Genomic DNA, 26,486 nt, shown 5'->3' on the forward strand with positions numbered 1-26,486 from the left:
TCCGAGCAGTTCCCAGTAATTCAGCGAAGTTAGGTGTTCTGCACAACAGTTTATGTGTTGCAGATTCTCGTTCAAGCTGAACTGCCTTCACTTAAATTGCCATAACTCCTTCTAGAAAAGTCAGAATCGCAAACTGTAACATTCCTCAGAAACTAGACATATGGGGCTTTCTGGGCATATAGGGTACAACTCCTAATTCCATATGAGCAGTTCCCAGTAATTCAGCGAAATTAGGTGTTCTGCACAACAGTTTTTGTGTTATTTATATAATATTTTTTGTTTGGGGGCTTTTACAGGTCGGGTCTAACAGGCTTGACGGGCCTGGCTTAACGGGCTTTTGGCGGGCAGGGCCTATGGGCCGGGTTTCAAATCCCTAAACCAAGCCCGGCCCTCTACCCACTGGGCCGGGCCTATGGCGGGCTTTTTGACGGGCTTTTGGCTCTCGGGGCCGGAGGGCCTCCATCGGCCCACTTGATCCGCGGGCTTTTTGATGAGGCCTGCTACAGCGCACTGACTCAAACATTAGTGGCTGCAGCGTTGCTTTTGCAGATAGACACGTTCATTCGTGGGTAATTAGTTTGCTATTGGGGTCAAAGGCACGCATAAGTGATGTGGCTTTTGCTCAAATTTGTAGCGGTGAATATTGCATGCACATGCGATAAAAGATTTCATGCAAGCAATTAATCTTAACGTTGGTCACAAATTGAAATTGTCATTCTATTGGATATTTCTAAATTGAATTATTTCCATTTATTTTTAGGTTGGATGCCTCAATTTACTATTATTCTAATACCAACCAATCGGTAAGTTCATACACGTAGAATTAAAGCAATGATCCGAATTCGAAAAAGTCAATCTAGACTTTAGATGTTTTTAGTGGCTGAATGGATTTTGCATATTGAATGTGTACATACATGCTTTAAAACTTAATTTCACGTACGTATAGTATTGCATGCATATGAGATAAAAGATTTCGTGTAAGCAATTGATCTTAAGGTTGGTCACAAATTGAATTTGTCACTATGTCTAGTGGATATTAATTTCCAAATTGAATTGTTTCCAATTATTTTTAGGTTGGATGCACTACTAGAATTTTGTTCATAGACATCGGTTTTGGATCGATGTTAACAATGGCGGAACTTGAAACTTCTCTTTGAGGGGGCCAAAAATTTTGATACATTTTTTTTTTTTACAATTGAAATTTACTATAAAATTCAAATACAAACAAATATTGAATAACAAGAAAGGAAAACTATTTTTTCTTCATTTTCAAAGCCATATATCAAGCATGCATTAATATTATCCTTTAAATGCACTCATTAATTTATATTTTTTAGGATTCTATAAGATGCATAAGGCTATTAATTAAGGAAATTATTATAGTTATCTGTTTACTGCAATAATTAATGTTAAAAATTCAATTTGAGGGGGCCATAATTATAAATTTTAGTCAAATAGCTTTTAATTATGATAAAAATATAAGCCTACCAATAAAATAATTTCATTTTTCAAAATAATTGGGGGGGCCAAGGCCCACTCCGGCCCCCAAATAGTTCCGTCATTGGATGTTAAACTAATTTTCGACCGATGTCTTAGTGGGTGTAGAGAAAAGTATAGACATCAGTATAAGCGCGTTTTCAACCGATGTCCCAGACAACAACCAACATCGATTCTAAAAAACAAATCGATGTATAATCATTATAATTATCATATTTTTGTATGTTAGGTATGTCTAATTCTTCATATTTTCACATTTTATGCTTAAAAAAGTATATGTCGAACAATACCTACTTGAACATTTGCATCGATTTCTATTCCAGAAGCGATGTCCAGTACATTTGTAGACATCAGTTCCCATGAGTATTGTTTGTTCGTGGCCATTTTTACATGTAGGTTGCCACATTATTTTCCTAGGAATGATGTCTGTATCTTTATTCTACATTGTTTTTTTATTCAGAAATGATGTTTCCTTTAAGACAGAACATCGTTTCCAATTAAGTAAACCGATGTTCAATGGTATTATGTACGTAAGCTTTTTTTATTCAAACTGATGTGTTAGTTCATTGAAGACATCAGTTTTGGTTTCCAGAACCGATGTTCACCTTTTGACCACACATCGGTTTGCTCCGTGGTAGGTGATTTGTATGTTCATAATAGATTACGGTTTGGTGATTAGAAATTGAGAAATCGATGTGCAGTAGTTTTGATTACATCGGTTTTGAGTTACAATTCGATATATTGATAATCATAGGACATCGATTTCATCTAGTTGCTGGAAAAAGAAATACATTTCTCATCACCCAAAAATTAGAGCTTTCCATTAATTTTCTTTCCAAATTCATGATTCAACATAATTCACAAAATAAAACCCAAAACCTACAAAGGCTAGCTTAGAAACATATTAGCAACCAACTACAAAAGTACGTTCTACACCAAACTTTGCTTCAAAGCAAAAACTAGCCTTACTCAAAATCATGGAAGCCAAAAGTCTTACACCAAACTCTATATATAATCAGCCACTTCAATGCACACCTCGTCAATATCATTTTGGCTATATGATTTGCGCGCCTTTACTGCCCACTAGAAATGTATAAAACAACATATAAGTCACAATCATTGGGTAAAATCCCACAGTTCACTCAAAGTAGGATAAAGCCTTACCTCTTTCCTTAAAACATGTGTTATCAATAAGGGACCCTATAAGTAATGTAACAAAATTCTTCAACCAGGGGTGCACAGATCTCCTCATATTTTCTGGAAATATAAAGTATTTTGTCAAAATCATGTGCCAAGTGTAAAAGAGAACAAAATATAAGATGAACAATCAATACATAAGTAATTTTAACACACTGCAAACAAAGAAGGATGTAAGTTCTTACGACCTTGTGATTAATTGTTTTCTTTGTCCTTTTTTCTTTCTTAGCCTTGTGCTTATACCAAACCCAAAGTCCAATCAACATCCCTTATTATTTTACTCAAATAGATATATCTCTCTCTAGAAGTCTATTAAAACCATAATTAAAATCTCCACCCCTCTTTTCACTTATGCACCTTGAAAGTATTTAATACAGTTGATCAGGATCACTAACCAGCAAATAAGTATATGGATATCAAATATATCGCAGTTGATCACAGTTGCTTAATTTCAATATTTCATGATCACAGTTGCTTATTTTAATATTTCAACTGTAACACTGCAGTGTAACACTTGTAACATTCTTTTGAAACAAAACAAAAAAAATGAACAGAACAATGATGCTGGGGATGACACAGAGGTATAGTGGTGAAATAGAATGAGACAATTATCGAAAATTATAGAAGGTTGAATATCCAATATTTTTCAAGTTTAACATGTCATTAGAGAGCTAGTTGGCTGGATCAGTTATCGTGATCATTCACTTTCACCAACTAATTAGTCATTATATATAGGGGCTAACAGTTGAGCTGAAATATAAAACCACGATTTTAGATCATAAATATGCAGTACTACCCTGCATTAGTATCCCAGGTAAATAAACAACTGGAAATCCAAGTATGGCACATAAGATGAATCATGCTATGTCTCAATGATCTGAACAATTTTGCAGATCCGATTATTTGTTTCAACATTCTGTTATTTAAACTGTATAATCAAAGTGAAAGAGTAGGTGAAGTACAGCAAAAATAGATAGATAGTACAGAATTTTCAAGTACACATATCATTAAGGCAGTTGATATTTGATGGTAAGTACATCACACATGGTCAGCTGAAATATACATCATAGATTCATAGGGGGATTGCATCTCCAACTTTATATACATCACTGCAACTGAACCATTTATGTCTGAAAAAATAGTTCAGAGAAGAATTGTAGTTTTCAAAACTTTATGGATATGTAGTCACAGGATGTACTACAATAGATAACTGAATGGCAGATATTGGCCTTCCAATTTTGGCTCCCTTTTCCGATAGTTTATAAATCAGAAGCATATTTTTTCAAACAAACTATTTGTGGTTTATATATAGAAACACATAGTACTTTTAAATTTAAAGTTGGTGATTTAAAGTTTGGGTTGTGCTACCTGTAATGTGGCTGCTGCATATCATAATCTGGGCAGATTATTAGTTGACTCAGTGGCTTTTTCCTCATTTGCTTCGAGCAGGGGTAGGCTGCATAGAACCACCCATCTTCTGGCACAAACCTGGTTAATGTAGCTTTGCAATAGAACAGCTTGTCCTGAGATGTAAGGCAGAATATGTTTACTGTTGATATATTTAGAGATGTAAATACATTGCGAATGAAAAAAATATAGTTGAAAGTAATTCATGTTGTGAATAAATTGTTTACTGTGGATATATTTAGGGATGTAAATACACTGCTGATGAAAAAAATATAGTTAAAAGTAATTCATGTTGTGAATAAAGTGCTGAATGAGTTTCTATAGCTGGTTGTGAATCAAGTAATTGACTATCTACATTGTTTACCTTCTATATGGCTGGATCCAAGATGTTTAATTCTTTGAGAGTTTTTTTCTCAATTGCCTCTTACTCTTTAGGACTCATTAGCTGCTTAGGTAGACTTGATAAGATAATCACAGTATGATATGGACCTGCAGATCTGTTTTTTTTTTTTTTAACACAACAAAGCAGTCGATAGATGTTAAACCATGAAACATTTGGTACTATTCTGAAAACATAGAAATCCTAATTATACTGAATAATTAAACATTCATTACTATCAACTTATTTTAATGAAATGTTCCTCACTTGTAACACTGCAGGAATGTTTGATATCCATGATCAAATGTTACACTTGTAACTTAATTTTAATATTTCATGATCAAATGTTCCTCACTTGTAACACTGCAGTTGATCACAGTTTCAATATTTCATGATCACAGTTGCTTATTTTAATGATCACAGTTACTTAGAGCCCATGTAACACTGCAGGAATGTTCTCCCTGAGAAGCAAAACAATTGCAACAGAGGAATCATAGTGAGTACCCTACATAATCAAAGCAAACAGAGAAGACCTACATCTCAGCAATGTATTATATATGCAGAGAATTCATGAGTTCCTAATTCCTGCTGAAGAAGACAATGAACCCAAGACTTTGTATGTTTCAAAGGATAAAGTCCACAACTCCAAAAAAAAGAGTACAGAAGCATCATAATAATACAAATCTACCATCCAATAAGATCAAAATAAGACCACAAAATCACATGATCTGAACCGGATCAAAATCCAAAAATCAAAACTTTAATGCAAGACAATACCAATTGGATCCAAAAGAGGGGTCATGAATGGAATTACCTTTAGAGGGAAAAAAAAAACACTACAACCACAACTAATATAAGCAAGAAGCTATTAGCCTATTACAAAAGAAGTCCAAGGCATGAATCAAAGTGCAGTAACACATTCTTGAAGCCAAGAAAAATAGTATGTGGAAGCATTACCAGGCCTTATAAAATCGGAGAGACCAAAATCAATAACCCTCACTGAAGCATCCTCTTCTCTTGTGGCAAAAAGAAAATTCTGCCAAGCAGTCATATGAAAAGAGTTATTGGTAATAGGTTCGGACGAGAACTGAAGATGTAAACAAACTACATGTGGAGGGGACTTTCAATACTATTCCATCCAAATACAAGAAAGTAGTGGAAAGTAGAAACTCTGAATTTAGTTGTACCTCTGGCTTTAGATCACAATGCACAACATCTTGAAGATGACAATAGGCAATAACACTTAAAATTTGCACAACAATAACTTTAGCATCTTCTTCTGTGTATCTTCCACCCCTGCCACAAGGAGTTACTGAGAATAAATCAAACTGAAATCATAAATCTGAAAGTGCCCAACCACAAGTTTCAATATAAAGAATATAAATCTACCTGGACAAAATTTTATCTAGTAGTTCTCCACCTTTACACAACCTGAAAGTGAAAGAAATGAGAGAAAATCATATCAAATTTCAAAACAGGTTTTTCTGCCAACAAAAGTGTTCATTCTTCTCAGTTCTAAGACTAGGCTTAATATATGTGTGTGTGTGTGTGCGTGTGCGTGTGTGTGTGTGTGTGTTCATAAAACTAAACCATAAACAACAATACAAATGATGTCCCAACAAGGCTGACTCCTATAAATTGGTGTGAAGGAATAAGACTAAAAGAAAAATTACACGTACTCCATGACTATGTAGACATTATTGGCATCCTCAAATGCATCATAAAATATGACCAGATTCTTATGTCTAGATAATATTAGATAGGATACAGCAAGATAAGATCAATAAATTGAACCAATAATCTAATACAAGCAAAACCCATAAAGAGAAACAATCAAAATTTCCCTCCAAATAGTTGAAAGAATCCAATTAGATAAAGGACCAGATCTGTGACCCAATAACATGTAATCAAAAGGAGCAAACTTTACATAAGAGAAAAGGAAGCAAAGGCAAAGAGATCGCAAAGCAAATGCAGAGAAAGAAAAGGTACCTCATAAACCAAGTCGAAGAGGGATCGGAGAGTCGGAGGCGATGAGGAAGGCTCGACGCGTTTCAGAACCCCTTTTTGATTAGAGGGGGAGAGAGGGAGAGAGAGGAAAACAAAGGGAAAAGAGGAATAAGGGATGCTGTGATACGACCTCGAAGAAGAGCAGAAGCATAACGATGGAGGAGGCGAGAGTGATGACGTCGCCGGGAAGGCTACCACTGTAGAAATCTTCATTGATTTTGGGGTTGGTCCGTAGCTTGTTCAACATATTCTCCATAGTTTATAGAGAGAGAAAGTGAGAGTCGGGGGGGGGGGGGGGGGGGGGGCGGCCTTGGGTTTGAGGGAGGGGGAGAGAGGGAGGGAGAGAGATAGGATTTGGAAGGAGTGAGAGTCATTAGGGTTCGAAAGTTTCAGAGAAAGTTTTTGTTTCAGTTTTGGGGTTGGGTGCAATTATTTTTCTAAGTGCGAAAGTTTTGAGTTTTAGTCCCCGCTTCTTCATTTCACTTAAAATACTTAGCGCTTTTTGCAAAAATAGGTTCCCGCAAATTTTCAAACAAAACTTTTAACACCGGTCATTTTAAGAACTGATGTTAATGATATACATTTAAATCGGTATTTTCGTAAAACGATGTTAGATTACTTTTTTACATCGTGGGCAAGTCTGACCGATTTAAAATATGCGATGTCTAATAACATAATTCTAGTAGTGATGCCTCAATTTACTATCATTCTACTACCAACCGTCGGTAAGTTCATATACCTGGAATTAACGCAACGATCCGAATTCAAAAAAACCAATTTAGATTTTAGATGGTTTTAGTGGCTGAATGGGTTTGCATATTGAATGTGTACATACATATGCTTGCAAACTTAATTTCACACGTATAGTATTGCATGCACATGCGATAAAAAATTTCGTGCAAGCAATTGATCTTAAGGTTGGTCACACCATCCGCACACGATGATCTCATAAGCCATGACCATGATTTCCATGCCTTGCCCATTCCTTCGGATTTCACTGTAATAACGAGGAGAAGTCTTAATTGGAAGTAAGTAACCAGTTAATTGGTCTGTTCCCGGTCTGAAGTGAAGATTAATCAAACGGCCGGCAATGACTTACAATGTCCTATGGTTGTTTCTTTCTCTGGATCTGATATTTACCAGTGCCCTAGCTATTGTTAAGCTACCGAAAAATGCAACAGTTCCTGCTGTTTTTATGTTCGGAGATTCGATAGTCGACACAGGCAACAATAACAACCTAACAACCATTATAAAAAGCAATTTCCCTCCCTACGGAAGAGACTTTCCCGGAGGAGTTCCAACCGGAAGATTTAGCAACGGCAAGGTTGCATCCGACTTCGTTGGTATGTAATATATAGTTAATTAACTATAGATCCAAATCATTCTAGCATCCAGTGCCTAGTAATCTTCTTGTGTTCCTTGTTTTATTATTATTATTATTATGATTATTTTTTCAGTGGAGGAACTGGGGATCAAAGAATACTTGCCAGCCTATCTTGATCCAGATCTACAAGAGACGGACTTGCTTACTGGAGTAAACTTTGCTTCAAGCGGCTCAGGGTATGATCCCTTGACATCTACAATTATGGTAATAACATGAACACATCTATATAATACGTGCAACTTTAATTATTTAATATCTTCAATACATATTCCGAGTTTCTAACGTAATTTTCTTCATCAGAATGCTATGCCATTATCAAAACAGTTAGACATGTTGAAGGAATGCATTGAGAAGCTGAACAAGTATGTCGGAGAAGAGAAGGCGAACAGCATTATAAGCAACAGCTTTTTCATGGTGGAAACTGGAAGTGATGACCTTGTGAATACCTACTATCGTACACCGACACGTTTCTTTCAGTATGATATTTATGCCTACACTGATCTCCTTCTCACCGAGGCTTCGGCATTTGTGCAGGTAATTAGTTCATTTGTTCACTAAATCGTACTAGTATTGCAAATATATAGATCAATGATTATTTTTATGCTATTCAATGAAGAAATTATATGAATTGGGAGCACGGAGGATAGGGATCATAAGCCTGCCACCAGTTGGATGTATACCGTCACAGAGAACATTAGCAGGAGGTACAGAAAGAAGGTGCGTCGAGAAGTACAACGAAGCGACTGAGCTATTCAACACCAAGTTATCAGCGATGGCTCATTTTCAGACCAGTAACCTACCAGATGCCAGAGTCGTCTTCATGGATGCATACAATCCTTTCCTTCATATCCTCCAACACATACACAAATATGGTAACCAATTTAATTTGATTACGTACCATTCAAATTACATATGTATTTATCTCCTATAAAGCAGTCATTAAATATGCATGCCCATATCTATGTGCAGGATTTGAAGTTGTGGATAAAGGGTGTTGTGGAACAGGGATGATAGAGGTGATCTTTCTTTGCAATAGATGGGCTCCTAACACATGTACAAACGTGTCGAGGTATGTGTTTTGGGACAGTTATCATCCTACGGAAAAAGCATATCAGATTCATACCCATCAAGTACTCCAAAACTCCATCCATTCTTTCTTCTGATCATGGAAGATGCCGCTCGCTGATGATCATCGATCTGGCCTTGCTGGATATTCATGTGTAATCGATCGGCATTGAAGCAATCTATCAGCATTTATGATTCAGTTGACAATTAGATAAGTCAAATCTATTTTGGTGTTATAAGAACCTGTAGACATATACTTCATCCATATATGCTTAATTACAGCTAATACAGAAATCAACTTATTTCAACCAGCTCTTCAAGCAATGATCCTTGAAAAACTTTTTCAGATTATTGAAATGCCATACTTTTTAGGCAAAAAATCACAAACCATTCCTGAATTATCGACCACTAGTAACTTTCGTACCTAAGTTTTTAAAAATATCATATTGGTACCTGAACTTTTAACCCCGACCCAATATTAGAATCAGGGAACATCAAAATTGTTAACCCCATCAACTTTTCAAGGATAGAATCGTCATTTCACTGTTCATCTTCTCTAAAGCTCTCTCTTATCTCCCTGTAATCCCAGATTTTTCATCTTCTTTTTCTACTTCTACTTCAGTAACACCAATCCTATCTCTATTTAATGATTCACACAATCAGCTAATCATTTCCAAAAATCAAAACAAACAAAAATAAATCAGCAACAAATCCCTTAGTATTTCCAGGAGAGTGAAAATTTAAGAACCTTGGTTTTCTTGGAATTCTCATCTTCCATTATTTTACTATCACTTCATATAGCTATTTTGGCCTGCTGGGTTTTCCCATCCTTCCCCAATATATGCGTTCTCACTCTGATAACTCAAAAAGTTGAGTTCTTTGTGTTTTCCCACTAATCCCAAAACCCATGAAATAGGCTTCAAGCTGTAAGAAGTAAAAGCCCATAAGACCATGAAACACTCCTTATTAGATTCGTTTCAAATGTCTTCCATCTCTCATGACCACTCCTTCAGTAACACCATATCTCCAATCATAGTCCATGTGCTTCTTCTTTCTTCTCTTTCTACTTAGGTTTTTCCCATGAAAACTCACCATTGCTCTTAGATCCCTTCCTCTCTATTGGGTTTGAGTGTGTGATTCGTGGCATCGCGTATTAATCGAGGTAACTGAGGTATGAAGAAGATGACAATTTTGGGATTACAGAGAGATAGAAGAGAGCTTTGGAGAAGATGAACCGTGAAAGGATGATTCTACCCTTGAAAAGTTAACGGAGTTAACGATTTTACTGTTCTCAGGTACTAATATTAGGTCGGGGTTAAAAGTCCAGCCGTCTAGGTACCAATCTAATATTTATAAAAACTGAGGTACGAAAGATACTAGTGGCCGATAGTTCATGAACTGTTTGTGATTTTTTCCCTACTTTTTAGGACGTTTATGTACAATCAATCACTATAGATTAAGTAGTTGATCCTTATTTTTTGTTGATAATAATTTAGATACTATTTAGAAAAATATTAAAAAAAAAAAGAGAAAATGAGTCCATATTTATGAGTTCTACCTATTGGATACCATTTAAAAATCATGCTTTACGAGTGGTGAGTTCATGGCATGGAAGAACTTCAATAAAAATAAAGATTGACATGATTTGACATGTTTGAAAGTGTCATATATGATCGTCTTCTGAAATTCAAATTTCACATATGTTAGAGAATAAGAGCATGAATTTTAGAATTAGAATATGGTTGAAGTTGGGGCATGAACTCGCATAGTTTTTAACTTTTTATTTTTTGATAACTAGAGTCTATTAGGAAGTAGGGGTATGAACTCGCATAGTTTTTAACTGGGTTCGATTGGCATCGAGCATATGAGATTATGAGAATATCCGTACCTCATGAGGTATTCTAAAATACCTTTTGTTCCAAACCCCTTCTAAAAAAAAGAGTCTATTAGGAAAATGGAAATGATTGAGATAACATATTAGCCCGATGGGTTCTTGAGATGATGGGCTATTGTTTGACATATGCGTGACTCATACGTAGCCGGCTCGTGGAAGGGCCCAATGGGTTTCCTAATCCGAGTGCTGAAGAGAAACAGCGCACCGTAAATGTAAAGAAAAAAAAAGGGTCCTTGCCCAAAAGCACCAAAATGAGCAAAACTTTGGCCACTTACCCCAGCAACAGTTTTTCATTCCCACTAACCCAATTTTAAGGAAAATGACTATTTTGCCCATAACTTAATTAAAGAATTACAAGCTTCTCTCCCTCCCTCTCCCTCCGGTATCCACCTCCAGCACGACATCACTCTATCTCTCTCTCTCTCTCCCCTCCTCCGATCTCTCTCTCCCTCTCTCTCTACCCCCAAATCAAATGAGACGAACTCCGTCGTACGGACGCCACCGCAACTCCAGCTCCGATGCTCGGAGCAAGCCTGACCGCTACCCCTACTCGCCTACCCCCTCATCCTACTCCGACGCATCCATTGCACGCAAGTCCACCTCCGGCCAGACCACCTCCGCCCTCCGCAAGATCCGCCAAGCCCCCTCCGTCAAAGTCTCCGATCTCCGCTCCCTTATCCACGAAGACTCCGACCAACCGCAGCCGTCTGATGCCTCCAAGCTAGTCGTCCTCCGCGGCCGCGTCCAAGCCACACCCGACGCCGACGGAACCTATAAGAGCCTCAAGTCCAGCCCGATCATCAACCCCGATAATAACGAGAACACCACCATCGACGCCGTCATCGTTCAGAGGACGCAACGGGTGCGTTTAGCGTTTTTGATTTTCGTTCTTGCTAAGCAAGTTTCGGAGTCACAAATCCGAGTCACCGGCGCCGGCTTTTGACTTGGGTGCCCAGTAACCTCCAAAAACCTCCAGATCTGGATCTTCTGTTGACTCTTTGTCGGAGACGAAGACTGTATCCCTCTGCAATTTTCTTTTTCCGTCTGAGATCGACCGCTCTTCTTCCTTTTTTCCTTTTTTTTTTGGACGACGTCCTTTTTTTTTTTGGACAACAATTTTTTTTTTTTAATAGATAACATGGGGCAGGAGGCCTATAATCAAAGAAAAAAGAAAAAAAAATGTTTTATTTGGGAGCAATAGACGTCTATTGGAGGGCAATAGACGTCTATTGGAGGGCAATAGACGTTTTGAATTGATGTAATCTCTGCGTTTTTTTTCTTTAATGGAAGTTTTATTTGTTTAATGTAGAAAAATTAGTTTTCATTCCGGCGATCGAAAGTTGTATTGGGGGGCAATAGACGTCTATTGAGGGGCAATAGACGTTTTGAATGTCTATTGCTCTCTAATTGACGTCTATTACACATCTATTGGAGGGCAATAGACGGCTATTGGGGGGCAATAGACGTTTTGAATTTATGTAATCTCCTTGTTTTTTTCTGTAATCAAAGTTTTATTTGTCTAAATTTTTGGAGATTAGTTCTCATTTTAGCAACTGAAAGTCCTATTGGGGGGTAATAGACGTCTATTGGGGGGCAATACATGGCTGATGGTCGTCTATTGGGGGGCAATACATGGCTGATAGTCGTCTATTGGAGGGTAATAGACGTCTATTAGGGGGCAATAGAAGTCTATTGGGGGGCAATAGAGGTTTATTGCCCATCTACTAGGGGGCAATAGATGTCTATTGGGGGCAAAAAAACTTTCCGGTGAGATTTTCAGCAAATTCCGGTGGGCGGCAGTAGGTGACCGAAATCCGGCGACCGGTGACCGGAATCCGGCGAAAGTTGGCCGGAATCCGGCGAAAATTGGCCGGAATCCGGCGAACGTTGGCCGGAATCCGGCGGCCGGTGACCGGATTCCGGCGGCCGGTGACGGGCTCCGGCGAAGTCTCCCATGGTTTCTCTCTCTTCTATTTTTTCTCTCTCTCTCTCTAAGTAACAAGGGAGTGAGGGTAAAATGGTATTAAAAAAAATTAAAAAAAAAAAAAAAAGGTATTAGGGAAGACTCCCTTAGAGTGTATTGGGTAAGAGAGAATTAAAAAAACTTAATGGGGTAAGTGGGAAAAAAATCCCTAGAAATGGGGTAAATGGACAAAATCCCAAAAAAAAATTTAGAAAAGGGAGAAGATTCCAGTAGACCAATCTCTACCAGCTTGCCGCTCTCTCGTCGGCTCTGGATTTTGAAATCCAAGTACCTGAAACAAGAATTGTTCCTCCCTGAAATTTACAGTAGTCTTTAGTCGTTGTGGTCTGGCTCTGTGGCCCTCGATTTGGGCTCGGAAATGGAAGCCAAAGCTTTCGCAGCAGACAAGTTTAAAGCTCTGACGAAATCCACCCAGGACTTCTTCGACAGTCTCATCCATGGGCCTCCTAAACCTCCACCTCGCCGCAATAATCCGGTATTTCCAAAATTCCTCTGTGTGTGTGTGTGTGTTTTTTTTTTTTTTTGGGTTATTTTCAGTCCATTTCCCACTGTATTTATGCATATGCTTGCTAATTCCTAACTTGATTTTGCCTTAATTTTTGCTCCAAAAGAAGAATATGTAGTTTATTAATGAACGGAGGTGCTGGATTTGTAGTAGACTAATAACATTGACGGTCACTAATTTAATCTGAGAGAGATGAGAAAAGGTAGTGTTCTTATTTAGCTTGGAGTGAGAAATAGTGAATAGTCGATCAGTTAGATAGAGAACATTCCATTTGGGACTTTTGGGTGAGGGTTAAGGAGCAATAAGCTATAAGATGAAGGTCTACATGTTGTGGAATTTTCAGATTGCTATATTGAAGCGGTTGCAACGAGAAGCGTTTTCGGACTTGATGAAATTGAGGGATAGACAGGATAAAGTTGAGAAAATTGTGTCCTTGTATGGGACTTCAGGAGGAAAAGGGAGTCCTTTCCAGGAGGCCAACACCCTTATCGGGGGAGAGTTTGATCACTTGGCGGCGTTATCATTCATGCATAATGATGATGAGTCTCATCAAGAATCCGAGGCTCTTAGTCAGGCAGGAATATTAACTGGGATTAAGTCAAGGTTCAGTGTTGAAACAACTGTTCGAGAAAATGATACGCTTGTGGCGGAGTTTGTGGCCAGAGAAAAACACAAAAATGATCTCTCTGATCTTTCAGAATGCTCGCTTTCTCTAGCAAAAGTGGCATATACAGCAAATGTTAGTGATTGGTTATCTGCAATTGCAATCCCAGTGGGAGCTCAATGCAGGGATGTTGCAGTTCTTACACATCCTTCTCATCAGGTATCAAATCTTCGCACTAACTTTGATACTCGCCTTGATTGTTTGGTCTATTCATTTTTGTTTTCTTCATAAAAAAAAAATTAAAAAAATTGCATGCAGGTATGGGGTGGTTGAGTGGTGTTCAGGTTCTTTTTGGTAACATTAAGGTCATGAGTCATGAACTAGATATCAGGCTACTATTGCTTGAAGACAGTAATGGCTGTAAATGGTATGCCTTTTGCTTAGCTTTTTAGAAGAATTGTCTGGTGGATATAACAAATTGTCATTATGGCTCAGTTGGACAATCCTTGCGCAAGAGTGTTATTTTATTGAGACATGTGTTTGGTTTTCTAAGTTGAGTGATATTAATCCTATCATTGAGAATGCTGCACATGCAAGAGTGTTATTTCTGTTGAGACATGTGTTTAGTTTTTTAGTTGAGTGGTATCAATCCTGAGAATGATGCAGATTCTGTTGTGCCTCATTGTACATACTACTTGTCATGGAGAATGATGCTTGGTCGTAACAACATAATGTGTTTTCTCATTGAAGTTTCACTGGAATTGCCAGTCAGTCTTGTGATGAGCTTTAGTATATCACTTTTTCTTTTCTTTTTCTTTTCCTTGCAGGGAAAGGGCCTAACTCATTTTTCATCATTTGGACCACCTCTTTTAAATGAGCGTAATGGTAGTGCAATTGGCTTGATGGTAAAAAAATCAAATGTTGTTGCTTCATTGGCACAGTTTGTTTCTGGACAAGTAGGTTCTAGTAGAGTCGGGCGCTGCTTCAGCACTTTTGGGCAAGTTGTCTGTCAACTCCCTGCAAGAACAAAGCTCTCACTTCTGGGTCTTCACCAAGTGCCTAAATTATCTAGTGAACATGTCAATCATGCAGCTTCTAACTTTGGATTAGGCGATTTGATACAACATCTATCCCCTGAGACAACAGTTGAAGCATATACTCCACCCCTGGGAACAAGCTCACAGGAAAATGTGTCAACTGGACCAACTGGATCCATCGCTCTGATGCTGGAATCCGAAATTGATGAGATTACAAAGATTGGAGGTTGGATTGAGATGAAGCAATCGAATCCCAAGAATTTAGAATGGGCTGTTACTGTATCTGATGACTCTGAAGATTCCTTTGGATGGGGAGTGAGTTTAAATGGTGGACTGGGAGTCGAAGGCCCTCAAAGTTGGAACCATTTCCAGGTTGAATCCTACTTGAAACTTAACTTGGGTAAGAGACTGAGTGTAAAGCCAGGTATCACAACACATCTAGTGGATGGCAAACCCAGAATGACTGCTCTGATGCTTCGATCTAACTGGTTCCTCTGAGCGATCAGAGTCTCATTTTTGGTGCTAATTACTGGAACTAATTGATCCAAGGGTTCCAGCACATTTATCTTTTTCCGGCACATCAAATTCGGAATAGTACTTGGCTTCTTATGTTCAGATGTTTTGTATAATGTAAGTTCGACTGTAGTGTAGTGAGCATTTCTTCCTCTTCTGTACCAAGTATGTGTTATTATTAGTGGTGATCGTTTTCATGCAGAATGACATTTTTGGATGAGAAACTCGTGCCATTAGTGAATGCATTGTTTTCCGATGAAATAAACCTCAAAATATGAGTAATGATTTTTGGAAGAAGCCTTGCAATTGTTTGATAGCTATGGTTCTTGGTGAAGTCATGAAACCCAGGACCATCAGGCCAGGAGAATATTTATCAGTCACCGTGTTCAAATCGATGTTGGCAGAGGTCTTGAGCTCGACTTCATTTTGATTTTGATAAAAGAGAGGAAAAATAAAAAAGAAAAATGAATTGAACTGCAGGAAAAAGTAAAAATGTTTTGACGCAAGGGGTTTGATTTAGCTGAAACTTAGTTAGGCTTGGAGTGGGTGAATGTGAACTGAATATTCAAAGAGGTCCAGTGTTCGATCATCCACTTATTAAAAACTTCTCATAAGGAGAGGTTTATTTAAATCGGGTCTGGTAGCACATTTCATCATTATTTTTTTTATAAAAAAATAATAATAAGAAAAAAAAACTAATATTTGAATTTTACTAGGTGTATTTTGGTAATTTCAAGGTGAGGGCAGTGTTGGCTTACCTGAGGAGAGTGTCGACCAAAAACAAAAAAGAGAGCAGAGTGTCTGATTTTTGCATTTGCTTTTCCATATTATAAACTCATTTCTTTCCCTTCCACCTCCTCCGTCTCTCTCAATCATTTCATCTCTCTGTGTGTAGAGGTTTGTAGGGTAACCACATCAGCGATCGAAACGATGTCGTCCGGAAGGAAGATAACGCTGAAGAGCTCCGACGGCGAGTCGTTCGAGGTGGACGAGGCGGTGGCTTTGGAATCGCAGACCATCAAGCACATGATCGAGGACGATTGCGCCGACAATGGGATCCCTCTCCCCAACGTCACCAGCAAGATCTTGGCCAAGGTCATCGAGTACTGCAAGAAGCACGTCGACGCTGCGCCTAAGTCCGACGACCGCTCCTCCTCCTCCGGCGACGATGAGCTCAAGAACTGGGACGCCGACTTCGTCAAGGTCGACCAGGCCACCCTCTTCGATCTCATCCTGGTCCGTATTACTACTTTTTATCCTTTTACTGCTGCTTTCTCTTTTATCGCTGCTTCAATTGGCTTAGGGTCTCATGTTATCTGATAAGAATTTTGTTGTTTGATCATGGAAAAATTGATTTTCTTAGCTTTTAGGACATTCGGTTCTCGATAAATTGTTTAATAAGTATTCATGTGCTTAGCATGATCAGTGATTTCATTATATATACCGCCGCAATTTTTATAGAGGAATCTAGGAAAGTTTAGCTGTATGTAATTGGTGAGCACTGGTCCTTTAATTTTCCGAGGAATTTGTAGAGATATGTAGTGTGAAAATGCTGTTATTATGATCTATATGTGTTCCCTATCTTTGAGTTCTTTTGTTTGTAGGCTGCAAACTATCTCAACATCAAGAACTTGCTCGACCTTACTTGCCAAACGGTGGCGGACATGATCAAGGGGAAAACACCTGAGGAGATTCGCAAGACATTCAACATCAAGAATGACTTTACACCAGAGGAAGAGGAGGAGGTCCGCAGGGAGAACCAATGGGCTTTTGAGTGAAGGTCATAAATATGAAGAAACCTGTTTTTGTTGTTTGTTGCTCTTTATGTGCTATGGTCTGTCTGTTTCTGAACTGCTTTTTCTTTACTTAGTGAACTATGTTTCGTTGGATATGCTTCTCCACAGACAATAATTACTTTCCTCCATGTTAACCCTTGCCCTTCTAATTTACAAGTTCTATTGTTCTCCAGTTCTCTTTCGCTATATTAAATATGATTCTAATTCTATGCTTTCTTGTTCTTTTCAGTTGCTTGCACCCCTTAAGCTTTTTGAGTGCTCTAGTTTCTTAGTTTTGACTTCTAAATCCTTGCATCTTAAGTTAGGTAAAGAGCTTGTACTCTTTTGCAATATGATTGGCAAAATCTGCTATTGAGCCTCATAGTACTGAAACTAGTTGTTGGTAATGGAAGTTAGGGACTGAATTGTTGAAAAATATCAGTTCTCTTTAAGTTACTGCATACCACTGCGGAAGTCATTCTTAGGTTGTCATGCTTTGATTTAATAGATATTCAAGGATTTATGAAATGCAAAACCTGTATGCTTTAAATAGCTATGTTTGCTGGCGGTTTAATCTTGTGTGCAGCAGGATGGATTGATTTGTAATTCTTAGATACAGCTCTACCCTGTGCTATTATTAGCTGAGATGTTCTATAATAGTCATTACTTACTGGAACACTCCTCTCCTGTGAGTTTTCAAACACTTACAACAAATGGACTTCGGACTTTATACTTTCCATTGCTCCATGTAAGAGACCCAAACATGTCTTCCTTGGGAACAGATGTGGTTGAAGAGAAAACCATTTGATAACTGAGCTTCTGGTTGTTCTTTGAAAAATGTAGTTTATCAGGAATCACTTTGACGCTTAGACCACTAGGTGTATCCACGATCGCTGTGAAAACCACTTCACCATCTCCTGCAACATTTGTAACCTTCCTGCTTATATTCCTGCTTTCTTTTCCATTGAATTTGGAAATTGCTATTGATGGGTAGTTGATGTTGGATATGTAATCAGCCTTGGAGTCTTTGGAGCAAGCAAAACCTATTGGAGCAGTTCTAGCGATGGTTTTGAGTTTGGATGTATCAAACCCATAATAGCAGAGGTAGTTCAAGTAGTCAACGGTGTCAGTTTCATATACCAGACCTGGATGTAGCGGTCCGGTTACTGTTACTTCCCCCGCACCATAATCGTATGGTGTGGCTATTGAACTTGAATCTGTAGTGATTGGGGTTTTCAAATTGTTTATTCGAGTTGCTGCAGCAAATGGATTGGACAATTAGTTTTGGGAGGGTAAAGGAGCCTGTAAAGTTTAGGAATACCATTTTTTTTGTTAGTAAATATCTAGTCCTTGACCTGTTGTCATGATGGCTGATCTGATGGCTGATGGACTCCATGTGGGGTTTTGAGATTTGACGGTTGCTGCTATCCCAGAAACATGTGGGCATGCCATTGAAGTCCCTGAGAGCACATTGAATTTTGGGGCCTCTTTTCCAGATGGAGTAACCACCGTGTCATTGCCCGTCCAAGCTGCAAGAATGTCCACGCCAGGAGCTGCAATATCAGGCTGCGTAGAAGTAAATTAGAAGTAATTGCTTGCTAGTTTTGGTGACTTATTCACCTAAAATTTAGAAGCCTGCTTTCATAGTTTGCTTGCCTTGAGTATGTTATTTGTGGCAACTGAAGGGCCCCTGGATGAAAAATATGCAACCGTGGGCGCTGGTTTATACTTTGTCACAGTCTCTGTTGGTAAGATTGTTGCAACTGGGTTTCTTCACAGATATTGAATAACTTCCGTCAGTCAGTATTGAATGAAAGGTCTCGTGAATTTGGATTTGCTTTTTTTGTGTACCTGGATGAGTTGATATAGGAGAAGATATCTTTGGCATCCTTTAAACTGATCGCGGTTGCAGGAACTGCTCCATATGTGTCTGCTATTATCCCGATATGATCATCCCTGTTAAAAATTACACCTATTCCACCAAGACTCTTCACGGCCTCTATTTGGTTGTCAGTAGTATAAAAAGGAACATCTGTGTCGCAGATTACAATCTTTCCCTTGATCATTTTTTCGTCCAATGAATGTCTGTCGCAGTTTCTGAACATTTAAGTACTGGTTTAGATGTTTATTTACCAATTAGATGGTGCGGATAAGAGCTGTGAACATGCATGTCATAAGAGAATGGAAAATGGATTCATATGAAGTATACCTTGCTTCGGGTTCCTCAGCGTCTGCTGTCTTGGCAGATGGTGCATATATCAGTGGGTACACAGGAACTTTCTGGAGACTAGAAAAATTTATGCCTTCTCCCTGAGATTCACAATAATCATTTAGAACTATCATACATCATTTATAGAAAGCTAAACCATAAAAATTGATGCACTGTGAATCACCTTGATCACTTTGTTCCCCCCCAAGACCACATTAGACTCAAAGTTCCGGTCAATGGTAGAGGCAGCAACAGTCAATAGCCAAGGCGCAAAGTTCGCAACTGTTTCGCGGTTCGGTCCATCATTCCCTGCCGAGGACACGACTATAATCCCCTGCTCCACTGCATGGAAAGCTCCTATTGCAATGGGGTCACTGCTCAGCTCCGGCTGATAACTTGACGAACCAAGGGACAGAGATAGAACATCCACCCCATCACTGATAGCGTCATCGAATGCTGCTAAAATTGCCGATCCATAGCAACCCTCTGCTGTGCATACTTTATACATGGCGATCCTTGAACCTGGGGAGCCTCCCTTGGCTGTCCCAGCAGCTAAGCCATAGTAGGATGCACCCGGTACAAAACTCCCTGACGCTGTGCCTGCAACATGCGTACCATGCCCCACTAAATCCCTTGGTGAATCGTTGTCTGTGATTAGATCGCTGGAGTTGTAAAATCTTGCTCCTATTAACTTCCTAATATTTTACCCAGAAACAAGATTCAGATCTTCTGTCAAACTGGGAATTATTACTTACTATACATGAAATTAGATCGTCTTCTCGACTTGTTTTTGTCCGGTACTAGTATTTGTTAGTAGGAGCTTTACCTATTACAGCTGGATGAAGTAAAATCAGGTCCTTTCATGCATGCTCCCTTCCACCTTGATGGAATCGGACCCATATCCTTGTCATTAAAACTCTCCGACTCCGGCCAAATACCTATTATATCATCAATGCACACATTTTGCAGTCAGGCACTCAGGCTTAGTTAACTCTATGAATTTGAAGTGCATACCAGATAGAAAGCTCAATCACCTGTGTCTAAAATGCCGATAATGGTGTCAGATCCATTAGAGTCCGGTGCTGTGTCATCAGCAGCACCATCATCATTCTCGGAGATGCTGTTAGGAAATGAGTCGATTTCTAACTCAGTCTGATACTTGAGGAAATCCCAGGAATGAGTGGTGTGGAGTTTCAGTAAGTGATCAGGAAAAACAGATATAACTCCAGGTTTTTGAGCCATCGACTGTGCCTCCTCCTCTGATAGCCGAGCCGCGAATCCTGCGAAACCATGCCTATAAATGTGAACCAACGCATTTGCTTTCCTGTGAAATCACATATATATTCAACTTAATCTTCCATTCTGTACGTAGGCTCAGTGTATATGGAGTAAATTACCGTCTCGACAGAGAAGTAAGGAGACGAGCATGGTCAGTCCTCAAGGAAGCTGTAGTGCTGGTTAAAGAGTTTGGAGCTGCAGATCCCATGTACACAATATAAACTCGGCTGCTGTTGCTCGTCTGATCAGTGCTAGCTTTAATACTAGTAAGGAAGAGAACCACAAATGTCAAGAAAATTGAGATGCCTGCCATGCCCATACTGAATGAATGAAACACCTGAAGGCTTGAAGTAATGATCAGTAAGCTAATGAGTGCTTTATATGTGCTGGACAAGATAATGATGCATAGGGTTAGGCATTTTTGGTGGTGATCAAAGACGATGAGCTAGCTAGTAAGTAGCTAACTGGGATATGCTTATTTGGTGGGTACGAGCACGAGCATTTCTTCAAGACAAGCCACGTAGCTGTATATACTAAAACAGGCAGCAATACCATACTAAACTATACTTCCACTCAATCCCACTGTCGTAGTGCGGTGGATATCTGGGTGGTGTTGGTGAAGATCATAATCATCGTATCATACCGTGACATCATGTCATTAGATCAATGCAGTATGCATTGTTGTCTAGTTTTGAATAACTTATTTAGAATGCACGCCATTCTGTTGTGAGCAATTTAAGCCTAAATTATGGTAACAGGTTTACCAACTGCGTCCCATTCCCTTTGTGCTTAAAGTTCAGATCCTAGCTTGTAGGAATCTAATTATCATGAGTAGCCTTGGATCTCTCCAAATCTAACTTCAAACATAGAAGAAACTATAGTGAATAGTAACCAATTCTCACTGTGATTTGCATTTCTGATGATTAACTTGTGGGGTTTACGATTTGATAGACCAAAGAGAGAACAGAGTGGAGTCGGTGGAGTGTTATTCTCCATCATCTGCATTCGAGTCTTGATTTAGCTTTATCCTTCTAGTCGAAAGAATCTCTTTAAAGAAAATTTACTAAAAATGGCATCCTTGCTTTGTGTTTCAACTTTGAACTCCTTTCATAAGTACTCTACTACTCTATATTTACGAATCTATGGCATGATATTTACCTACGAACGGCTATATATACATAGTGCTCCGTACAAAGGTGGAGGTAGACAAAAGTTTTCAAGTAAGCCAATTGATAAATGTATTGTTTGTCCTCAAAAACAGTAGTGTGAATATTAGCGAAGATAATACGAAATTTTTTTATTTTTAATAAAAAAAACTTACCCTTAGGTGGATAAGAATACACTTACTCTGCCTCTAGCATCTATTAATTTCTTTGTAGGGTTCTATGAAAGATAAAAACGTAGTCTGAACATTTTACGTACAAAAAAAATATTTTTATTGAAGTATCAAAACAAATATTATGCTTGATAAATAGCATACCAACTCTAAAAAATTTTGCGGATTAATAAAACTTATGTCAAGTAGGCTATTACATACCCTTCCGATGACCAGCTGAGGTTAGATCAAGGATTCGTGGTGGAAACTACAGTGGTACATAGAGATAGACCTGCCATATTTGAACTTGGTGTTTACTTAAAAGCAAGCTTATAAGCTATGAAAAAACATAGCGAATAGACAAGCAAACTACACTCGTTAGGACTCATTAAGTAACCTAACAAGCATGGTGCCCTGAAAAATAAGGAATTATTTAGATAAAACTAAACTAAACTAAAATAGAGTTCATAGCCCAATAACCCACAGTCAGTCCTAGCCTGAGCCCGACAATAAGTAGCCTAACCAAGCCCTCATCGCACTGTGCAAAGCCGCCAACAGTAAAACACAGCAGCCCTACCGCGCCACGAGGAACACCACCATCATCTCCCGAAGCTGCCATCCGAAGCCCTAATCGAAATCCTTACTAGGGTTGGGCATATGTAGGGACAGTTCGGTCCGAGGCCCAAACAGTTTTCGAACCGGAACAGTCGGTTGGGCCCAAATCCAAACCGAGCACCGAATTACAAAAGAGTGGGCCGAAAGTTCGGTTTTGGGCTGGGCCGAAATTTCAGTTTTGGGTCGGTTTTTTTTTATTCATTTATGGCTCAATATTTGCAGGCCCAAGTTTTTCACTTTCACATTTTACCTGCTTTTTTTAAGGCCATTCTCAAGCCCATCTACAAGCCATACAATTCAAATATAACACCTGCTTTTACATCCTGAAGGACCTAAACACCTAGAGTCCTAAACAATAAACATTTAAGCAAGAGCTGCAAGCATATTCCATACTCCATAAGTCTATAGTCCAAACTTAGTTAATGGTTACTGACCTAAATAAAAATAGAGAACAATTCAACCAAACTCCAAGTTATTACAAGTTCAAAAGAAAATAAAAGTAGATTGAACACAAGCCATCCTAGATGCTGCAGCTTGCAGGTTTGCTTCAATGCTTCATCATTCTCCCAATTTAACAGGTACATCACCTTGAGTAACACCAGAATTTGCAATCAATCAGATTCAACATCAAATACAAAAAACCCAAAACATAAACAAACCAGTGAGTAGTTTAATTAATAAACACATAACATTAGAATGAAACCCAATCAACTTAATTTCATAGCCATAACCCCAAAAAATGAAACCCAGAAACAACAAACAACAAAAAATGAAACCCAGAAACCCTAAACTCCATCAAATCCCAAATTCAAACCCTAAGCTCATCGGTGGTCTAAAGACTCGAAACTCATAACAATCAGAACTTGTTAATGTTTAAAGTTCAGCGATAGCTAAACCTTTACTAACGCTGGTCCGATGGGCAGACCGCTATCTATGATACTCTTTAGAGTTCCCGCTACCTATTAAATGAAATACAGAGGGTATCAAAGGGAAACCGCGCTCAGCGGTCTTCTCTTCTCCAATACCTAAATTAATCAATGTATTTGTGTTGACAAAGTAACAGTAGATAAGTATTAAATGCGTAATCAATGAGGAGAGAAGAGAGAACCTTTTATAGTTGAAGAATGAGATGATCTTCTTCATGTTTTCGATGTGGGACTGACATGCTTCAGTCCCCAGCTTCTGGAGCTTCTGATGCTGTCTTGGAGAGGCCCGTTAGCGGTGATCTAGGGGCAAGCCAGGGCTTAGGCGGTAGCCTGCTTGGCTGTGTTCCCGTAGGTCATTCCTTTGGCGGGAGTTGGTACTGCTAGCGGTAGCATGAGCGTGGCTCATTATAGCTAATTATGCTTGCAAATGCCTATGTAAGTACAAGTCCCCAAGTCCCCAGTCAAGGAGGGCAATCTTGGTTGTGGAGTTGCCTAGCGGTTCGAAGCGTTGCTTCCGCCATTCTTGCAAAAGCATAATTAGTGTCAGTGCGTTGTCAACCATGGACTTACTGAGCAAACGCTTTATACCCTTTCCGGGTGGGCCCCTGCTAGGCCCCTAGGGAGTCCCCCACTCCCTGGCTAAGATAGACCTCCGTTTGGCCGGTGTATTGTTTGTTAAGGGGAGCTGCGCTGAGCAGAGGGTGTTGGGTAGCGAACCCAATCTTTGATACCCAAGTGGCGGGGGTCAACATGCCTGATCAGGGTCGTCGAAGACTGTTGACGCATCCCCCTACCTGTCCCGGATGACCATGTTTTGACCGCAACGCCCGTTGAGGTCGTTGTCAGTGAGGCGTTACCTCGGGAGTCGCCACTAGTGGCCGACAATGTCGCGAGGACCTGCCTAGCGGCAGGATGGTGCATGGCATTGAGGTCAGCGGTGACGGTCTTCCCAGGTGTTGAGAGAGAAGTCTCGCTTGCGGAGTTATCTTCATCAGATACTAGCTCGCTTGCAAGATGGAAAGAGAAGTTCCGCTAGCGGAGTTGTGCTTAGCGGAGACTATCTCGCTTGCAAGATGGAAAGAGAGAAGTTCCACTAGCGGAATTGCGCTTAGCTGGGACTATCTAGCTTGCAAGATGGAAAGAGAAGTTCCGCTAGCGGAGACTATTTCGCTGAGTCCTTCGATGATTGACAATTTTCCTTTTCGAGGGTTACCTTGGACAGACGCTTTGTGTGATGGTGCCCGACACGTGGACTACATGTATTGGATTAGTGTGTGCGATAGCGTCTCTTCAGTACTCCCGTCATCCCGTCATTAATGGGAGTAATTATTGATTTTGTAACCGAGGCAGAGTATGTGCGTTTGTGGTGCACGTGTACGGTTGTGGTGCGATGTCGTTTTTCGGCGGACGGCCTAGATTAGTTTGATGTTGACATAAAAGAGAGAGAAACCTGTAGGTTTGACATATCGTACTTTTTACCTTCTGTCGTTGTCTTCAAGCTTCGCACTGCATTCCGAGAAGAGGATTGCTAAGGTTCCGCGAAGGTATCCACTTTTGAAGCACTAAGATCTTCTGTAGTGAAGAGAAGCGCCTTTGACTGCAACCAAGTTCTCACCTTTGAGGTTGGTACTCTGAATCTCATCCCTGTTTTATTGGATTTCTGCGTTTGCTTTTGTCGGTTTATGGGTTTTTTCCGATTTGGGGTACTCTGTTCCTCCCCGGTGTGCTCTGAGGGTGTAAAGCGAGTTTTGGGGGTGGGTTTTGGTGTTTGGTAGGGTGTAATATGAGGGTGTGCTATGAGGGTATACTCTGTTCCTCCCCGGTGTGCTTATGCTACCGCTAGCGGTACCAACTCCCGCCAAAGGAGTGACCTACGGGAACATAGCCAAGCAGGCTACCGCCTAAGCCCCGGCTTGTCCACAGATCACCGCTAACGCACCGCCACGCGCCGTGCCAAGACAGCATTAGAAGCTCCAGAAGCTGGGGACTGAAGCATGTCAGTCCCACATCGAAAACATGAAGAAGATCAGCTCATTCTTCACCTATAAAAGGTTCTATCTTCTCTCCTCATTTATTACACATTTAATACTTACCTACTATTACTTTGTCAACACAAATACATTGACTAACTTAGGCATCGGAGAAGAGAAGACCGCTCAGTGCGGTCTCCCTTTGACGTCCTCTGTATTTCATTTGATAGGTAGCGGGAGCTCTAAAGAGTATCATAGATAGCAGTCCGCCCATCGAACCAGCGTTAGTAAAGGCTTAGCTGCCGCTGAACTTTGAACATTAACATAACTCATAAACTTAGAATCAAAGTTTAAACTCATAACATTCCATACAACTCATAACAGTAATACAGAATCTCATAAACTCATAACATTCCATAAAACTAATAACAGTAATACCTACGTGAAACCCATAGCAATCGGAAATCATAAACTCATAATCAAAGTCTAAACAATAAACATTCCATGATTCCATAAAACTCTTAACAATAATGACAGGGTTTGATTTGAGATAACTCACCGAGAGAGCGAGAGATTGAAATGACAGGAGAGAGAGGATTTAATGTGAGAGAGATGATAGGGTTTGATTTGAGAGAGAGGAGATCGAAATCGGACAGAGAGATGATAGGGTTCACTGTTTTGAGAGAGGGCGAAGAGAGGCGCTCGAGAAAGAGTGAAAGTGTGAAACTGAAAAAGAGAGGGGTAGTTTGCGTTTTGTTTACCCTGGTGATAGGCTGTGGTAAGGTCTATGGTAAGAGTTATAACCACCAATAGGATATAAACAGCAATATAAAAATATATATATTAATAAAATTCTGTCGGGTCGGTTTGAAACCGGACACCGAACCTGGACCGCATGTAATCTGGTCAGTGTGGTTCCTGCTGT

At 39.5% G+C, this 26,486-nt stretch overlaps 4 protein-coding genes and 2 long non-coding RNA genes across 10 annotated transcripts; 3 read left to right on the forward strand and 3 right to left on the reverse strand.

Annotated features, from left to right (window-relative positions):
• Positions 1 to 2,310: 2,310 nt before the first annotated feature.
• LOC112174426 lies at positions 2,311 to 6,030 on the reverse strand. Of its 3 annotated transcripts, XR_005802334.1 has the most exons (7): positions 5,870 to 6,030; positions 5,668 to 5,776; positions 5,438 to 5,516; positions 4,466 to 4,941; positions 4,063 to 4,217; positions 2,662 to 2,754; positions 2,311 to 2,580 (listed from the first exon to the last, which is right to left on the reverse strand). It is a non-coding gene; the product is annotated as an uncharacterized LOC112174426 (long non-coding RNA). The 3 variants fall into 3 exon arrangements; XR_005802333.1 differs by having other exon boundaries at positions 4,466 to 5,516; XR_002926010.2 differs by lacking the exon at positions 4,466 to 4,941 and having other exon boundaries at positions 5,870 to 6,029.
• Positions 6,031 to 7,448: 1,418 nt separating this feature from the next.
• On the forward strand, positions 7,449 to 9,290 carry LOC112174425 (GDSL esterase/lipase At5g42170). Its single transcript, XM_024312195.2, has 5 exons — positions 7,449 to 7,830; positions 7,945 to 8,075; positions 8,172 to 8,405; positions 8,488 to 8,743; positions 8,841 to 9,290. Exons 1-5 carry the CDS (start codon positions 7,578 to 7,580, stop codon positions 9,032 to 9,034), a joined length of 1,068 nt encoding a protein of 355 aa, XP_024167963.1. The 5' UTR covers positions 7,449 to 7,577; the 3' UTR covers positions 9,035 to 9,290.
• Positions 9,291 to 12,997: 3,707 nt separating this feature from the next.
• On the forward strand, positions 12,998 to 15,746 carry LOC112174315. Its single transcript, XM_024312056.2, has 3 exons — positions 12,998 to 13,289; positions 13,663 to 14,142; positions 14,751 to 15,746. The coding sequence occupies exons 1-3, from the start codon at positions 13,173 to 13,175 to the stop codon at positions 15,456 to 15,458; spliced, it is 1,305 nt and encodes a 434-aa protein (XP_024167824.1). The 5' UTR covers positions 12,998 to 13,172; the 3' UTR covers positions 15,459 to 15,746.
• Positions 15,747 to 16,280: 534 nt separating this feature from the next.
• On the forward strand, positions 16,281 to 17,441 carry LOC112173783 (SKP1-like protein 1B). Its single transcript, XM_024311464.2, has 2 exons — positions 16,281 to 16,709; positions 17,078 to 17,441. The coding sequence occupies exons 1-2, from the start codon at positions 16,404 to 16,406 to the stop codon at positions 17,249 to 17,251; spliced, it is 480 nt and encodes a 159-aa protein (XP_024167232.1). The 5' UTR covers positions 16,281 to 16,403; the 3' UTR covers positions 17,252 to 17,441.
• On the reverse strand, positions 17,257 to 21,311 carry LOC112173784 (CO(2)-response secreted protease). 3 transcript variants are annotated; one of them, XM_040509313.1, is made up of 9 exons: positions 20,855 to 21,311; positions 20,492 to 20,751; positions 20,284 to 20,395; positions 19,642 to 20,152; positions 19,458 to 19,558; positions 19,100 to 19,345; positions 18,905 to 19,019; positions 18,604 to 18,814; positions 17,257 to 18,504 (listed from the first exon to the last, which is right to left on the reverse strand). In XM_040509313.1, the coding sequence occupies exons 1-9, from the start codon at positions 21,052 to 21,054 to the stop codon at positions 17,945 to 17,947; spliced, it is 2,316 nt and encodes a 771-aa protein (XP_040365247.1). In that variant the 5' UTR covers positions 21,055 to 21,311; the 3' UTR covers positions 17,257 to 17,944. The 3 variants fall into 3 exon arrangements, with proteins under 3 accessions (XP_040365247.1, XP_040365248.1, XP_024167234.1); XM_040509314.1 differs by having other exon boundaries at positions 20,492 to 20,737; positions 20,855 to 21,310; XM_024311466.2 differs by having other exon boundaries at positions 20,492 to 20,781; positions 20,855 to 21,310.
• A 1,757-nt stretch (positions 21,312 to 23,068) lies between these two features.
• On the reverse strand, positions 23,069 to 26,277 carry LOC121049662. The gene is made up of 2 exons (XR_005800998.1): positions 26,121 to 26,277; positions 23,069 to 23,252 (listed from the first exon to the last, which is right to left on the reverse strand). It is a non-coding gene; the product is annotated as an uncharacterized LOC121049662 (long non-coding RNA).
• Between the last annotated feature and the right edge of the window lie 209 nt (positions 26,278 to 26,486).

The sequence above is a fragment of the Rosa chinensis genome, chromosome 6 (assembly GCF_002994745.2).
Source record: "Rosa chinensis cultivar Old Blush chromosome 6, RchiOBHm-V2, whole genome shotgun sequence".
Classification (NCBI taxonomy): domain Eukaryota; kingdom Viridiplantae; phylum Streptophyta; class Magnoliopsida; order Rosales; family Rosaceae; genus Rosa; species Rosa chinensis.

Coding starts and splice junctions, on each gene's coding strand:
- LOC112174425 (XM_024312195.2), top strand. CDS start 7,578: ATGACTTACAATGTCCTATGGTTGTTTCTTTCTCTGGATCTGATATTT. Junction 8,406..8,487: donor AGGCTTCGGCATTTGTGCAG/GTAATTAGTTCA, acceptor TATTCAATGAAG/AAATTATATGAATTGGGAGC. Junction 8,744..8,840: donor CCAACACATACACAAATATG/GTAACCAATTTA, acceptor ATCTATGTGCAG/GATTTGAAGTTGTGGATAAA.
- LOC112174315 (XM_024312056.2), top strand. CDS start 13,173: ATGGAAGCCAAAGCTTTCGCAGCAGACAAGTTTAAAGCTCTGACGAAA. Junction 13,290..13,662: donor CACCTCGCCGCAATAATCCG/GTATTTCCAAAA, acceptor TGGAATTTTCAG/ATTGCTATATTGAAGCGGTT. Junction 14,143..14,750: donor TTACACATCCTTCTCATCAG/GTATCAAATCTT, acceptor TTTTCCTTGCAG/GGAAAGGGCCTAACTCATTT.
- LOC112173783 (XM_024311464.2), top strand. CDS start 16,404: ATGTCGTCCGGAAGGAAGATAACGCTGAAGAGCTCCGACGGCGAGTCG. Junction 16,710..17,077: donor CCCTCTTCGATCTCATCCTG/GTCCGTATTACT, acceptor TTTTGTTTGTAG/GCTGCAAACTATCTCAACAT.
- LOC112173784 (XM_024311466.2), bottom strand. CDS start 21,054: ATGGGCATGGCAGGCATCTCAATTTTCTTGACATTTGTGGTTCTCTTC. Junction 19,559..19,641: donor GGGGGAACAAAGTGATCAAG/GTGATTCACAGT, acceptor TGTGAATCTCAG/GGAGAAGGCATAAATTTTTC. Junction 18,815..18,904: donor CCACAAATAACATACTCAAG/GCAAGCAAACTA, acceptor ACTTCTACGCAG/CCTGATATTGCAGCTCCTGG.